The sequence below is a fragment of the Hypanus sabinus genome, chromosome 24 (assembly GCF_030144855.1).
Source record: "Hypanus sabinus isolate sHypSab1 chromosome 24, sHypSab1.hap1, whole genome shotgun sequence".
NCBI classification, from domain to species: domain Eukaryota; kingdom Metazoa; phylum Chordata; class Chondrichthyes; order Myliobatiformes; family Dasyatidae; genus Hypanus; species Hypanus sabinus.
The window spans coordinates 32,438,415-32,451,627 of NC_082729.1; the positions used below are offsets into that span (position 1 = coordinate 32,438,415).

At 52.4% G+C, this 13,213-nt stretch overlaps 1 protein-coding gene and 1 long non-coding RNA gene across 7 annotated transcripts in view; one reads left to right on the top strand and one right to left on the bottom strand.

The window, feature by feature from the left end:
* Positions 1-13,213, bottom strand: part of otud5a (OTU deubiquitinase 5a) — a 75,500-nt gene that overhangs the window by 6,656 nt on the left and 55,631 nt on the right. For all 3 annotated transcript variants that reach the window (XM_059949556.1, XM_059949555.1, XM_059949553.1), the window contains exons 3-5: positions 4,819-4,883; positions 3,058-3,232; positions 2,084-2,232 (exon numbers count right to left, since the gene is read on the bottom strand). In XM_059949556.1, the coding sequence (XP_059805539.1) occupies positions 2,084-2,232; positions 3,058-3,232; positions 4,819-4,883 (389 nt within the window). The remainder of the gene's footprint in view (positions 1-2,083; positions 2,233-3,057; positions 3,233-4,818; positions 4,884-13,213) is intronic.
* The window catches only part of LOC132380619 (uncharacterized), a 10,414-nt gene continuing 6,697 nt past the window's right edge, over positions 9,497-13,213 (top strand). For all 4 annotated transcript variants that reach the window (XR_009507826.1, XR_009507823.1, XR_009507825.1 and 1 more), the window contains exons 1-2: positions 9,497-9,558; positions 10,175-10,608. This is a non-coding gene — a long non-coding RNA (uncharacterized LOC132380619). The remainder of the gene's footprint in view (positions 9,559-10,174; positions 10,609-13,213) is intronic.

The window sequence follows — 13,213 nt, forward strand, 5'->3', positions numbered from 1 at the left end:
GAGGTGCTCAAAAAGTTGAAAGACCTAAAGGTGCACAAGTCAACCGGATCAGAGGAACTGCATCCTCGGGTTCTGAAAGAGGTAGCGTTAGAGACTGTAGAAGCATTAGAAATGATCTTTCAAAATGCATTGGACTCTGGCATGGTACCAGAGGACTGAAAAATTGTAATTGTCATTCCATTCTTTGAGAAAGGAGGAAGGCAGCAGAAAAGAAATTATAGACCAGTTAGCCTGACCTCAGTGGTTGGGAAGATGTTGGAGTCAATTGTTAAGGATGAGGTGAGGAGTACTTGGTGACAGAGGACAAGATAGGACAAAGTCAGCATGGTTTTCTAAAGGGAAAATCTTGCCTGACAAACCTGTTTGAATTCTTTCAGGAGATTACAAGCAGGATAGATAACGGGGATGTAGTGGATATCGTACATTTGGATTTTCAGAAGGCCTTTGACAAGGTGCCACACACCAACCTGCTTACCAAGTTAAGAGCCCATGGCATTACAGGAAAGTTAATGGCTGATTGATAGGAGGCAGCGAGTGGGAATAAAAGGATCCTTTTCTGGTTGGCTGCCAATGTCTAGTGGTGTTTGCAAGGGTTGGTGTTGGAACCACTTCTTTTTATGCTGTATATCAATGATTTGAATAATGGAGTAGATGCTTTGTTTCCAAGTTTGCAGATGATACCAAGATTGGTGAGGGGCGGGTAGTGTTGAGGAAATGGGAAGACTACAAAAGGACTTAGATAGATTAGGAGAATGGGCAAGAAAATGGAAAATGAAATACAGTGTTGGAAAATGCATGGTCATGCATTTTGGCTGAAAAAATAAACGTGCAAACTATTTTCAAAATGGGGAGAAGATACAAAAATCTGAGATGCAAAAGGGAGTCCTTGTGCAGAACACCCAACTGTTAACTTGCAAGTTGAGTCAGTGGTGAGGAAGGCAAATGCCATGTTAGAATTCATTTCAAGAGATCTAGAAGATGAGCGTGGATGTGAATCTGAGGCTTTATGAGGTATTGACGAGGCCTCACCTTGAGTATTGTGAACATTCTAAGAAAAGATGGGCTGGCATTGAAGGTGGGGGGGGATTTCATTGAAACCTTTCGAATGTTGAAAGGCCTGGACAGAGTAGATGTGGAAAGCATGTTTCCCATGGTGGGGGAGTCTAGGACAAGAGGGCACAGTCTCAAGATACAGGGGTTTTCCTTTAAAACTAGATGTGGAGAAATTTCTTTCGCCAAATGGTGGTGAATTTGGACCATAGGCAGCTGTGGAGGCCAGGTCGTTGGGTGTATTTAAGGTAAAGATTGATAGGGTCTTGATTAGCCACAGCGTCAAAAGTTATGGGAAGAAGACTGGGGAGTAGGGCTGAGGGGGTAAAATACGATCAGCCGTGATTGAATGGCAGAGCAGACTCGGTGGGCCAAAAGGCCTGATTCTGCTCCCATGGCTTACGGTTTAATGGTCTATTTCACTGCGCATTGAGGTAGAACAAAAGGAAAAGAAGCCAAAGGTATACAGTTGGTAGGTTAATTGGACTTTGTAAATTGTCCCGTGATTAAACGAGGATGAAATCGGGGGTAGCTTGAAGGGACCAAAAAACTATATCTCAATAATTTTAAAAAATCACAGGACAACTTACCAATGAACCTACCAAGCCGTATGTCTTTGGGCAGCGGGCAGAAACCGGGGCACCCAGAGGAAACGCACACAGTAGCAGGGAGAAGCGCTGTGCTAACGTGGCTGTGAGACCCCTTTAACGTGCTAAAGAGGCAGATACATAACTATATAACAGATCAGATTTTTTAATATTTTGATAACTGTATTCAATGTAATTGGTTTCTTTTGTAATCCTGCGTATGTTTGTTTCAATATTGAAATACCTTATTCTGAGATGGGTCCATAGGCCTCACCGGACTTCCAAAGGGGCCCATGGCATAAAGAAGGTTAAGAACCCCAGCTTTACAGCGTGGCCAGATGGTACCGGGGCCGATTGCACGCTGTTAACATGAATCCCCCCCCCCCCCCCACTTCCCACCTCTCCCACTATGAAGCTGCCCGAAAGAGCGGAGGGAGATCACTCACGCCGGGTTTGAAGGCGGGAAGGCCGAGCCCCACGCCGATGGTGGCCTTGTTGGGGTTCACCACCGAGTTGTAGTGTATGTTGCGATGGTAGCTCACACGGATGGGCTCATCCTCAGTCTGGTGGATGCCGTGGAACGTGTTGATGGGTTCTGCCGGAGGGGTGAGAGAGCAGAGGGCATCAGTGCCGTGGGGAACACCCCTCACCCAGCCAACCCACGCACGGCAAGCTCCCACAAACGGTCAGGCTGCAGCTGAGGGTGAACGAGGAGGAAACCCGGGAAGGTGGCGGTGGGGGCGGCTGGGTGGAAGGACCAGGCAAAGCCGTGGGCAGCCAGGGTTCCGGATAACTGTGTGGATCTATCACAGTGGAGGAGTCAATCGGTCAGGGCCGTGGCTGGAGGGATGAGTCGAAGAGCTGTGTGGTCGACACCTGCCCCGACGCTGCAGGGACTGGGTCGGCTGGAGAGGAGGAGAGCAGAATTCATGCCCTGGAGGGGGTCACGGCGAGGGAGTGGGAGACAGACTATGACAACAAGGCACCTTTACGGTTCAACGCTCCTCCAGGGAAAGGAAGAGAGATGAGGGTGCATGCAGGAGTGGTAGGAGCCCTGACAATGTATAAGATCCCCACTGTAAATCCAAGTAGCTGCAGGGGAGACTGACTGAGGGTGGGTGGGGGCTTGAACAGATACAGATGCTGTTTAACTGCTGGAGGGGCGGGGGTGTAATAGACCGGGTGATGGGGGAAGAGGAGACGCTCAAGTCGATCAGTGAGCGGGTGGGAACAGGGGTCAGTGATAGGGGAGTGGGGAGAGGGAGACAGACAGACAGTCAGCGGTTTCCCATACTGAGACTGTCCGGCCCTGCCACACTGTACTGGTGCCTCTCCACTAATCGGGGTGGGGACAGGTGGAGCGATGTGACCGGTTGAGAGGACGGACGGACAGACAGTGACGGAGTGGGGGCTTCCATACCGAGATTGTCCGGCCCTGCCGCACTGTACTGGTACACCTCCACCGGCCGGTTGTACATCTCAGCCATGGCCTGCATCTCAATGTGGTTGCCGTGGCAACTGCTGATTCGTTTGCGGTTGATGTAAGTGGTGAAATCCTCAGTCACGTAGTTGGAAAAGTAGTCTGCATTCTTTACCTGCGCCCACAGGGAAACCTGGTTACTGGCATCTCTACCCAGGTACAGTGACACACGTCCCCTTACGCGTGTCCATTCAGATCAACTCGCCACGTCATCATAAGCTAACAATGACGGATGACACAAAGTTTGCTGGAACTACGCGTCAAGTGGAAAGTTGGCTTAGGTTACAGTGGGACGATGACAGGATGAAAAGTTACAGATCAAGTTCAACCAGTAAAGTGTGAAGAGAGTCACGTTGAAAGATCAAACTTGGAGACAGAGTAACAGGGTTGTTGGGTTCTTATATTATTTTGGACAGGATTCTAGCAGCATGGCGTTACAGAGGGATCTCGGTGTCCACTTGCACAGATCCCTCAAAGTTGCCCAAGTTGGTAGGGTGGTTAAGAGGGCCTGTGATGTGTTGGCCCTCATTACTTGGGAGATTTTCAAGAGCCACGAAGCGACATTACAAATCTATAAAACTCTGGTTAGACCGCACTGAACTGTTCTGGTCACCTCATTATAGGAAGGATGTGGAAGCTTTAGAGAGGGTGCAGTGCTGATATAGCAGGATGGGAGGATATGAGGATAGGTTGAATGAGCTGGGGTTTTTCTCTTTGGAGCAAAGGAGATGATAGAGACCTGATAGAGATGTACAAGATGATAAGAGGCATGGAGAGATGAGGGAGACTTTTAACCAGGGCAGAAATGGCTAATAAAAGAGGGTAAAGTTTTAAGGTGATTGAAGGAAAGTACAGGGGAGATGTTAGAGATAGGTTTCTTTTACACAGAAAACGGTGGGTGTGTCGACACCCTGCCAATGGTGGTGAAAGATGCAGGTACATCAGTGGCATTTCAGGTTAGGATTATGTGAGAAGGCAGGGTTAGACTGACCTTTGGAGAAGGTTAAAAGGTTGGTACAACATTGTGGGCTGCAGGGCCTGTACTAACTAACGTTGTAATTACAGAGTAAGTGCAGTGCAGGCAGGCAATGAGGTTCAAGGGTCACGATGAGGGAGATTTGGAGGTCAAGAGTCCTTCTTATCATACCTGGCGACTGTTCAACAGCCTGATAACAGTGGGTAGGAGCCTGGTGGGACACACTTTTAGGCTTTAGTATCTTCTGCCCGATGAGGGAGGGGAGAAGAGGCAACGCTGGGGTGGGTGGGGTTTTGACACTGGCCTCCTTACCAAGGCAGTGGGAAGTGTAGGCAGAGTCCACGGAGGGGGTGGGGGCGGGGGCCGGATTCTGGGATGTGCTCACAACCCTCTCCAGCTCCTCACAGCCATGGGCATAGCGGTTGCCGTACGTAGTCACAATGCAGCCTGACAGGAAGGCTTCCTACGGTGCACTGATTAAAGACTGACAAGAGCTGACAGGGGAATGCGCTGAATTTCTTTAGCATCCTGAGGAAGCGAGAGGCACTGGTTACGTGGTTGGACCATCACAGGCAGAGCTTTGTTGGGGTCTTATATTATTTTGGCAGAGGAGAGCAGAAAGATAATTTTTTTTGGGTGGGGATGATGGGGGTGTGGGGGCATAGTGTGGAGGGTGGGGAGACAGGACCCAGGGGACTGAGGTTGGGGCTGTTGGGTTCTCTTACCAGGTAGTCCATGCAGTGCTTCCTGACCACGTCGTGCATGTCCTGGTCGCCATACACCTGGTCCGCTGTGAGAGAGGAGGAGAGGTGAGGAGGAATCGCCCATCGCAGCTCGCTGTACCGTCCGGTCTCCCCCATCCGCACGGCCTGACTTGCCACGCGTTACTGGGACACGAGGGTCTGAGTGCAAGGGCGAGGCTGGGACATCATTCCTCGGAGACAGGAGGGTGGCTTTACAGAATTATGAGGGGTAAAGACAGGGTGACACAGTCTTTTACCCCAAGGAAAGGGAATGAAAGACCAGAAGGGATTGTGCATACGATGTATGTTCACTGTACGCACGATGAACTGTACATGTGATAAATAAATGGAACCTGTCGACCTTCATTTGACATACCCGCAGATCACCCCACCAGCCTCTTTCCCTGCTGGTGAATCAAAAAAGCCCACCACACCCCATCTCGTTCTCTATAACTGACGTCCTGATAAACCTCTTCTGCACTCTCTGCAGCACGTCCACACCACCGACAGGACAGCAGGCTGCCCAGCTTACGGGTGAACCAACTCTCAGCTCGGTTCTGCATTTCTGCATTACCTCCTTCCTCAGCACACACCTGCTCTCAAACCTCCTGAAAGTGCCCCACAAAACCGACTACCCTCAACTGTCTAAATGAGTGACCCCTCAGTCAAGACAGTCCTGTACCGTTCTATGTTAGGATAGGCTGAGCGAGAGGAGGAGAATGAGAGGGTGTACAAGATGGTAAGAGGCAGAGATTGAGTGGACAGCCAGAGTTTAATTCCCAGGGTGGGAATGGGACATAATTGGAGGAAAGTACGAGGGAGATTATTTGTTCAGATACAGTGTAGACAAGCCCCAATGATCACAGGACGATTTACAATGACCGATTATCCTGCTAACCAGTGCACCTTTGGACCGTGGGAGGAAACCAGGGCACCCGGAGAAAACACACACGTTTCATGGGGGCTCCTTACAGACAGCAGTGAACTCTGAACTCCCACTGCCCTGAGCTGTAATAGCGCTGTGCGGAACCCTGCACTACCCAAGGTAGCTGGCAGAGGGAGGTTTTATTATGCAGAGTGGTGGGTGCTGGGGGTGGTGGTAGAGGCAGATACAGGAGGCATTTAAGAGACTGGAGAGCTACGTGGGAGGGAAGGGTTAGATTGATCTTGGAGGAAGTTAAAGGGCTGGCACGACTTTGTGGGCTGAAGGACCTGCACGGTACTGTGTTCCATCCAGTTTCAATCAAGCCACAACTCCAAACACAAGCCCAGTGGATCGAAGTTTGAACCGAACACTGAACAGGTCAAAGGGTAGAGGCCATACTCAGTGCTCCTCCAGGTCTGGGGGTTCAGCTAAGGGTTAACAACCTTGACTGGTCAAACAAAATTGTAATGTAATGAAGAATCCTTTGATACAGACAGAAACAGAGGACCTTCCTTGCTGCCCATAACCAGCAGTGTAATGGGCAGGAAGTACTGAACTGAAAAAGGGCAAATCAATGTGCTGATTGGGAGGAGGTAGGTGTGGGAGAATACAGGACTGGGGAACTGATTGGGAGGAGGTAGGTGTGGGAGAATACAGGACTGGGGAACTGATTGGGAGGAGGTAGGTGTGGGAGAATACAGGACTGGGGAACTGATTGGGAGGAGGTAGGTGTGGGAGAATACAGGACTGGGGAACTGATTGGGAGGAGGTAGGTGTGGGAGAATACAGGACTGGGGAACTGATTGGGAGGAGGTAGGTGTGGGAGAATACAGGACTGGGGAACTGATTGGGAGGAGGTAGGTGTGGGAGAATACAGGACTGGGGAACTGATTGGGAGGAGGTAGGTGTGGGAGAATACAGGACTGGGGAACTGATTGGGAGGAGGTAGGTGTGGGAGAATACAGGGCTGGGGAACTGATTGGGAGGAGGTAGGTGTGGGAGAATACAGGACTGGGGAACTGATTGGGAGGAGGTAGGTGTGGGAGAATACAGGACTGGGGAACTGATTGGGAGGAGGTAGGTGTGGGAGAATACAGGGCTGGGGAACTGATTGGGAGGAGGTAGGTGTGGGAGAATACAGGGCTGGGGAACTGATTGGGAGGAGGTAGGTGTGGGAGAATACAGGACTGGGGAACTGATTGGGAGGAGGTAGGTGTGGGAGAATACAGGACTGGGGAACTGATTGGGAGGAGGTAGGTGTGGGAGAATACAGGACTGGGGAACTGATTGGGAGGAGGTAGGTGTGGGAGAATACAGGGCTGGGGAACTGATTGGGAGGAGGTAGGTGTGGGAGAATACAGGACTGGGGAACATTGGGAGGAGGTAGGTGTGGGAGAATACAGGACTGGGGAACTGATTGGGAGGAGGTAGGTGTGGGAGAATACAGGACTGTGGAACTGATTGGGAAGAAGTAGGTGTGGGAGAATACAGGACTGGGGAACTGATTGGGAGGAGGTAGGTGTGGGAGAATACAGGACTGAGGAACTGATTGGGAGGAGGTAGGTGTGGGAGAATACAGGACTGGGGAACTGATTGGGAGGAGGTAGGTGTGGGAGAATACAGGACTGCGGAACTGATTGGGAGGAGGTAGGTATGGGAGAATACAGGACTGGGGAACTGATTGGGAGGAGGTAGGTGTGGGAGAATACAGGACTGGGGAACAATGGGAGGAGGTAGGTGTGGGAGAATACAGGACTGGGGAACTGATTGGGAGGAGGTAGGTGTGGGAGAATACAGGACTGGGGAACTGATTGGGAGGAGGTAGGTGTGGGAGAATACAGGGCTGGGGAACTGATTGGGAGGAGGTAGGTGTGGGAGAATACAGGGCTGGGGAACTGATTGGGAGGAGGTAGGTGTGGGAGAATACAGGACTGGGGAACTGATTGGGAGGAGGTAGGTGTGGGAGAATACAGGGCTGGGGAACTGATTGGGAGGAGGTAGGTGTGGGAGAATATAGGGCTGGGGAACTGATTGGGAGGAGGTAGGTGTGGGAGAATACAGGGCTGGGGAACTGATTGGGAGGAGGTAGGTGTGGGAGAATACAGGACTGGGGAACTGATTGGGAGGAGGTAGGTGCGGGAGAATACAGGACTGGGGAACTGATTGGGAGGAGGTAGGTGTGGGAGAATACAGGACTGGGGAACTGATTGGGAGGAGGTAGGTGTGGGAGAATACAGGGCTGGGGAACTGATTGGGAGGAGGTAGGTGTGGGAGAATACAGGACTGGGGAACTGATTGGGAGGAGGTAGGTGTGGGAGAATACAGGACTGGGGAACTGATTGGGAGGAGGTAGGTGTGGGAGAATACAGGACTGTGGAACTGATTGGGAAGAAGTAGGTGTGGGAGAATACAGGACTGGGGAACTGATTGGGAGGAGGTAGGTGTGGGAGAATACAGGACTGGGGAACTGATTGGGAGGAGGTAGGTGTGGGAGAATACAGGACTGGGGAACTGATTGGGAGGAGGTAGGTGTGGGAGAATACAGGACTGCGGAACTGATTGGGAGGAGGTAGGTATGGGAGAATACAGGACTGGGGAACTGATTGGGAGGAGGTAGGTGTGGGAGAATACAGGACTGGGGAACATTGGGAGGAGGTAGGTGTGGGAGAATACAGGACTGGGGAACTGATTGGGAGGAGGTAGGTGTGGGAGAATACAGGACTGGGGAACTGATTGGGAGGAGGTAGGTGTGGGAGAATACAGGGCTGGGGAACTGATTGGGAGGAGGTAGGTGTGGGAGAATACAGGGCTGGGGAACTGATTGGGAGGAGGTAGGTGTGGGAGAATACAGGACTGGGGAACTGATTGGGAGGAGGTAGGTGTGGGAGAATACAGGACTGGGGAACTGATTGGGAGGAGGTAGGTGTGGGAGAATACAGGACTGGGGAACTGATTGGGAGGAGGTAGGTGTGGGAGAATACAGGACTGGGGAACTGATTGGGAGGAGGTAGGTGTGGGAGAATACTGGGCTGGGGAACTGATTGGGAGGAGGTAGGTGTGGGAGAATACAGGACTGGGGAACTGATTGGGAGGAGGTAGGTGTGGGAGAATACAGGACTGGGGAACTGATTGGGAGGAGGTAGGTGTGGGAGAATACAGGACTGGGGAACTGATTGGGAGGAGGTAGGTGTGGGAGAATACAGGGCTGGGGAACTGATTGGGAGGAGGTAGGTGTGGGAGAATACAGGACTGGGGAACTGATTGGGAGGAGGTAGGTGTGGGAGAATACAGGACTGGGGAACTGATTGGGAGGAGGTAGGTGTGGGAGAACACAGGACTGGGGAACTGATTGGGAGGAGGTAGGTGCGGGAGAATACAGGACTGGGGAACTGATTGGGAGGAGGTAGGTGTGGGAGAATACAGGACTGGGGAACTGATTGGGAGGAGGTAGGTGTGGGAGAATACAGGACTGGGGAACTGATTGGGAGGAGGTAGGTGTGGGAGAATACAGGACTGGGGAACTGATTGGGAAGAAGTAGGTGTGGGAGAATACAGGACTGGGGAACTGATTGGGAGGAGGTAGGTGTGGGAGAATACAGGACTGGGGAACTGATTGGGAGGAGGTAGGTGTGGGAGAATACAGGACTGGGGAACTGATTGGGAGGAGGTAGGTGTGGGAGAATACAGGGCTGGGGAACTGATTGGGAAGAAGTAGGTGTGGGAGAATACAGGGCTGGGGAACTGATTGGGAGGAGGTAGGTGTGGGAGAATACAGGACTGGGGAACATTGGGAGGAGGTAGGTGTGGGAGAATACAGGACTGGGGAACTGATTGGGAGGAGGTAGGTGTGGGAGAATACAGGACTGTGGAACTGATTGGGAAGAAGTAGGTGTGGGAGAATACAGGACTGGGGAACTGATTGGGAGGAGGTAGGTGTGGGAGAATACAGGACTGGGGAACTGATTGGGAGGAGGTAGGTGTGGGAGAATACAGGACTGGGGAACTGATTGGGAGGAGGTAGGTGTGGGAGAATACAGGACTGCGGAACTGATTGGGAGGAGGTAGGTATGGGAGAATACAGGACTGCGGAACTGATTGGGAGGAGGTAGGTGTGGGAGAATACAGGACTGGGGAACTGATTGGGAGGAGGTAGGTGTGGGAGAATACAGGGCTGGGGAACTGATTGGGAAGAAGTAGGTGTGGGAGAATACAGGACTGGGGAACTGATTGGGAGGAGGTAGGTATGGGAGAATACAGGACTGGGGAACTGATTGGGAGGAGGTCGGTGTGGGAGAATACAGGACTGGGGAACTGATTGGGAGGAGGTAGGTGTGGGAGAATACAGGACTGGGGAACTGATTGGGAGGAGGTAGGTGTGGGAGAATACAGGACTGGGGAACTGATTGGGAGGAGGTAGGTGTGGGAGAATACAGGACTGGGGAACTGATTGGGAGGAGGTAGGTGTGGGAGAATACAGGACTGGGGAACATTGGGAGGAGGTAGGTGTGGGAGAATACAGGGCTGGGGAACTGATTGGGAGGAGGTAGGTGTGGGAGAATACAGGACTGGGGAACATTGGGAGGAGGCAGGTGTGGGAGAATACAGGACTGGGGAACTGATTGGGAGGAGGTAGGTGTGGGAGAATAGAGGACTGTGGAACTGATTGGGAGGAGGTAGGTGTGGGAGAATACAGGACTGGGGAACTGATTGGGAGGAGGTAGGTGTGGGAGAATACAGGACTGCGGAACTGATTGGGAGGAGGTAGGTATGGGAGAATACAGGACTGGGGAACTGATTGGGAGGAGGTAGGTGTGGGAGAATACAGGACTGGGGAACATTGGGAGGAGGTAGGTGTGGGAGAATACAGGACTGGGGAACTGATTGGGAGGAGGTAGGTGTGGGAGAATACAGGACTGGGGAACTGATTGGGAGGAGGTAGGTGTGGGAGAATACAGGGCTGGGGAACTGATTGGGAGGAGGTAGGTGTGGGAGAATACAGGGCTGGGGAACTGATTGGGAGGAGGTAGGTATGGGAGAATACAGGACTGGGGAACTGATTGGGAGGAGGTCGGTGTGGGAGAATACAGGACTGGGGAACTGATTGGGAGGAGGTAGGTGTGGGAGAATACAGGACTGGGGAACTGATTGGGAGGAGGTAGGTGTGGGAGAATACAGGACTGGGGAACTGATTGGGAGGAGGTAGGTATGGGAGAATACAGGACTGGGGAACTGACTGGGAGGAGGTAGGTGTGGGAGAATACAGGGCTGGGGGAACTGATTGGGAGGAGGTAGGTGTGGGAGAATTACAGGACTGGGGAACTGATTGGGAGGAGGTAGGTGTGGGAGAATACAGGACTGGGGAACTGATTGGGAGGAGGTAGGTTGTGGGAGAATACAGGACTGGGGAACTGATTGGGAGGAGTTAGGTGTGGGAGAATACAGGACTGGGAACTGATTGGGAGGAGGTAGGTGTGGGAGAATACAGGACTGGGGGAACTGATTGGGAGGAGGTAGGTGTGGGAGAATACAGGACTGGGGAACTGATGGGAGGAGGTAGGTGTGGGAGAATACAGGACTGGGGAACTGATTGGGAGGAGGTAGGTGTGGGAGATACAGGACTGGGGAACTGATTGGAGGAGGTAGGTGTGGGAGAATACAGGGCTGGGGAACTGATTGGGAGAAGAAGGTGTGGGGAGAATACAGGACTGGGGAACTGATTGGGAGGAGGTAGGTGTGGGAGAATACAGGACTGGGGAACTGATTGGGAGGAGGTAGGTGTGGGAGAATACAGGGCTGGGGAACTGATTGGAGGAGGTAGGTGTGGGAGAATACAGGGCTGGGGAACTGATTGGGAGGAGGTAGGTGTGGGAGAATACAGGACTGGGGAACTGATTGGAGGAGGTAAGTGTGGGAGAATACAGGACTGGGGAACTGATTGGGAGGAGGTAGGTGTGGGAGAATACAGGACTGGGGGAACTGATTGGGAGGAGGTAGGTGTGGGAGAATACAGGACTGGGGAACTGATTGGGAGGAGGTAGGTGTGGGAGAATACAGGACTGGGGGAACTGATTGGGAGGAGGTAGGTGTGGGAGAATACAGGACTGGGGAACTGATTGGGAGGAGGTAGGTGTGGGAGAATACAGGACTGGGGAACTGATTGGGAGGAGGTAGGTGTGGGAGAATACAGGACTGGGGAACTGATTGGGAGGAGGTAGGTGTGGGAGAATACAGGACTGGGGAACTGATTGGGAGGAGGTAGGTGTGGGAGAATACAGGACTGGGGAACTGATTGGGAGGAGGTAGGTGTGGGAGAATACAGGACTGGGGAACTGATTGGGAGGAGGTAGGTGTGGGAGAATACAGGACTGGGGAAACTGATTGGGAGGAGGTAGTGTGGGAGAATACAGGACTGGGGAACTGATTGGGGAGGAGGTAGGTGTGGGAGAATACAGGACTGGGGAACTGATTGGGAGGAGGTAGGTGTGGGAGAATACAGGACTGGGGAACTGATTGGGAGGAGGTAGGTGTGGGAGAATACAGGACTGGGAACTGATTGGGAGGAGGTAGGTGTGGGAGAATACAGGACTGGGGAACTGATTGGGAGGAGGTAGGTGTGGGAGAATACAGGACTGGGGAACTGATTGGGAGGAGGTAGGTGTGGGAGAATACAGGACTGGGGAACTGATTGGGGAGGAGGTAGGTGTGGGAGAATACAGGACTGGGGAACTGATTGGGAGGAGGTAGGTGTGGGAGAATACAGGACTGGGGAACTGATTGGGAGGAGGTAGGTGTGGGAGAATACAGGGCTGGGGAACTGATTGGGAGGAGGTAGTGTGGGAGAATACAGGGACTTGAGGGAAAACCTGATTGGGAGGAGGTAGGTGTGGGAGAATACAGGACTGGGGAACTGATTGGGAGGAGGTAGGTGTGGGAGAATACAGGGACTGGGGAACTGATTGGGAGGAGGTAGGTGTGGGAGAATACAGGGACTGGGGAACTGATTGGGAGGAGGTAGGTGTGGGAGAATACAGGACTGGGGAACTGATTGGGAGGAGGTAGGTGTGGGAGAATACAGGACTGGGGAACTGATTGGGAGGAGGTAGGTGTGGGAGAATACAGGACTGGGGGAACTGATTGGGAGGAGGTAGGTGTGGGAGAATACAGGCTGGCGGAACTGATTGGGAGGGAGGTAGGTGTGGGAGAATACAGGGCTGGGGAACTGATTGGGAGGAGGTAGGTGTGGGAGAATACAGGACTGGGGAACTGATTGGGAGGAGGTAGGTGTGGGAGAATACAGGGCTGGGGAACTGATTGGGAGGAGTTAGGTGTGGGAGAATACAGGGCTGGGGAACTGATGATTGGAGACCGGGCGGAGGTAGGTGTGGGAGAATACAGGACTGGGGGAACTGATTGGGAGGAGGTTAGGGTGTGGAGAATACAGGGCTGGGGAAC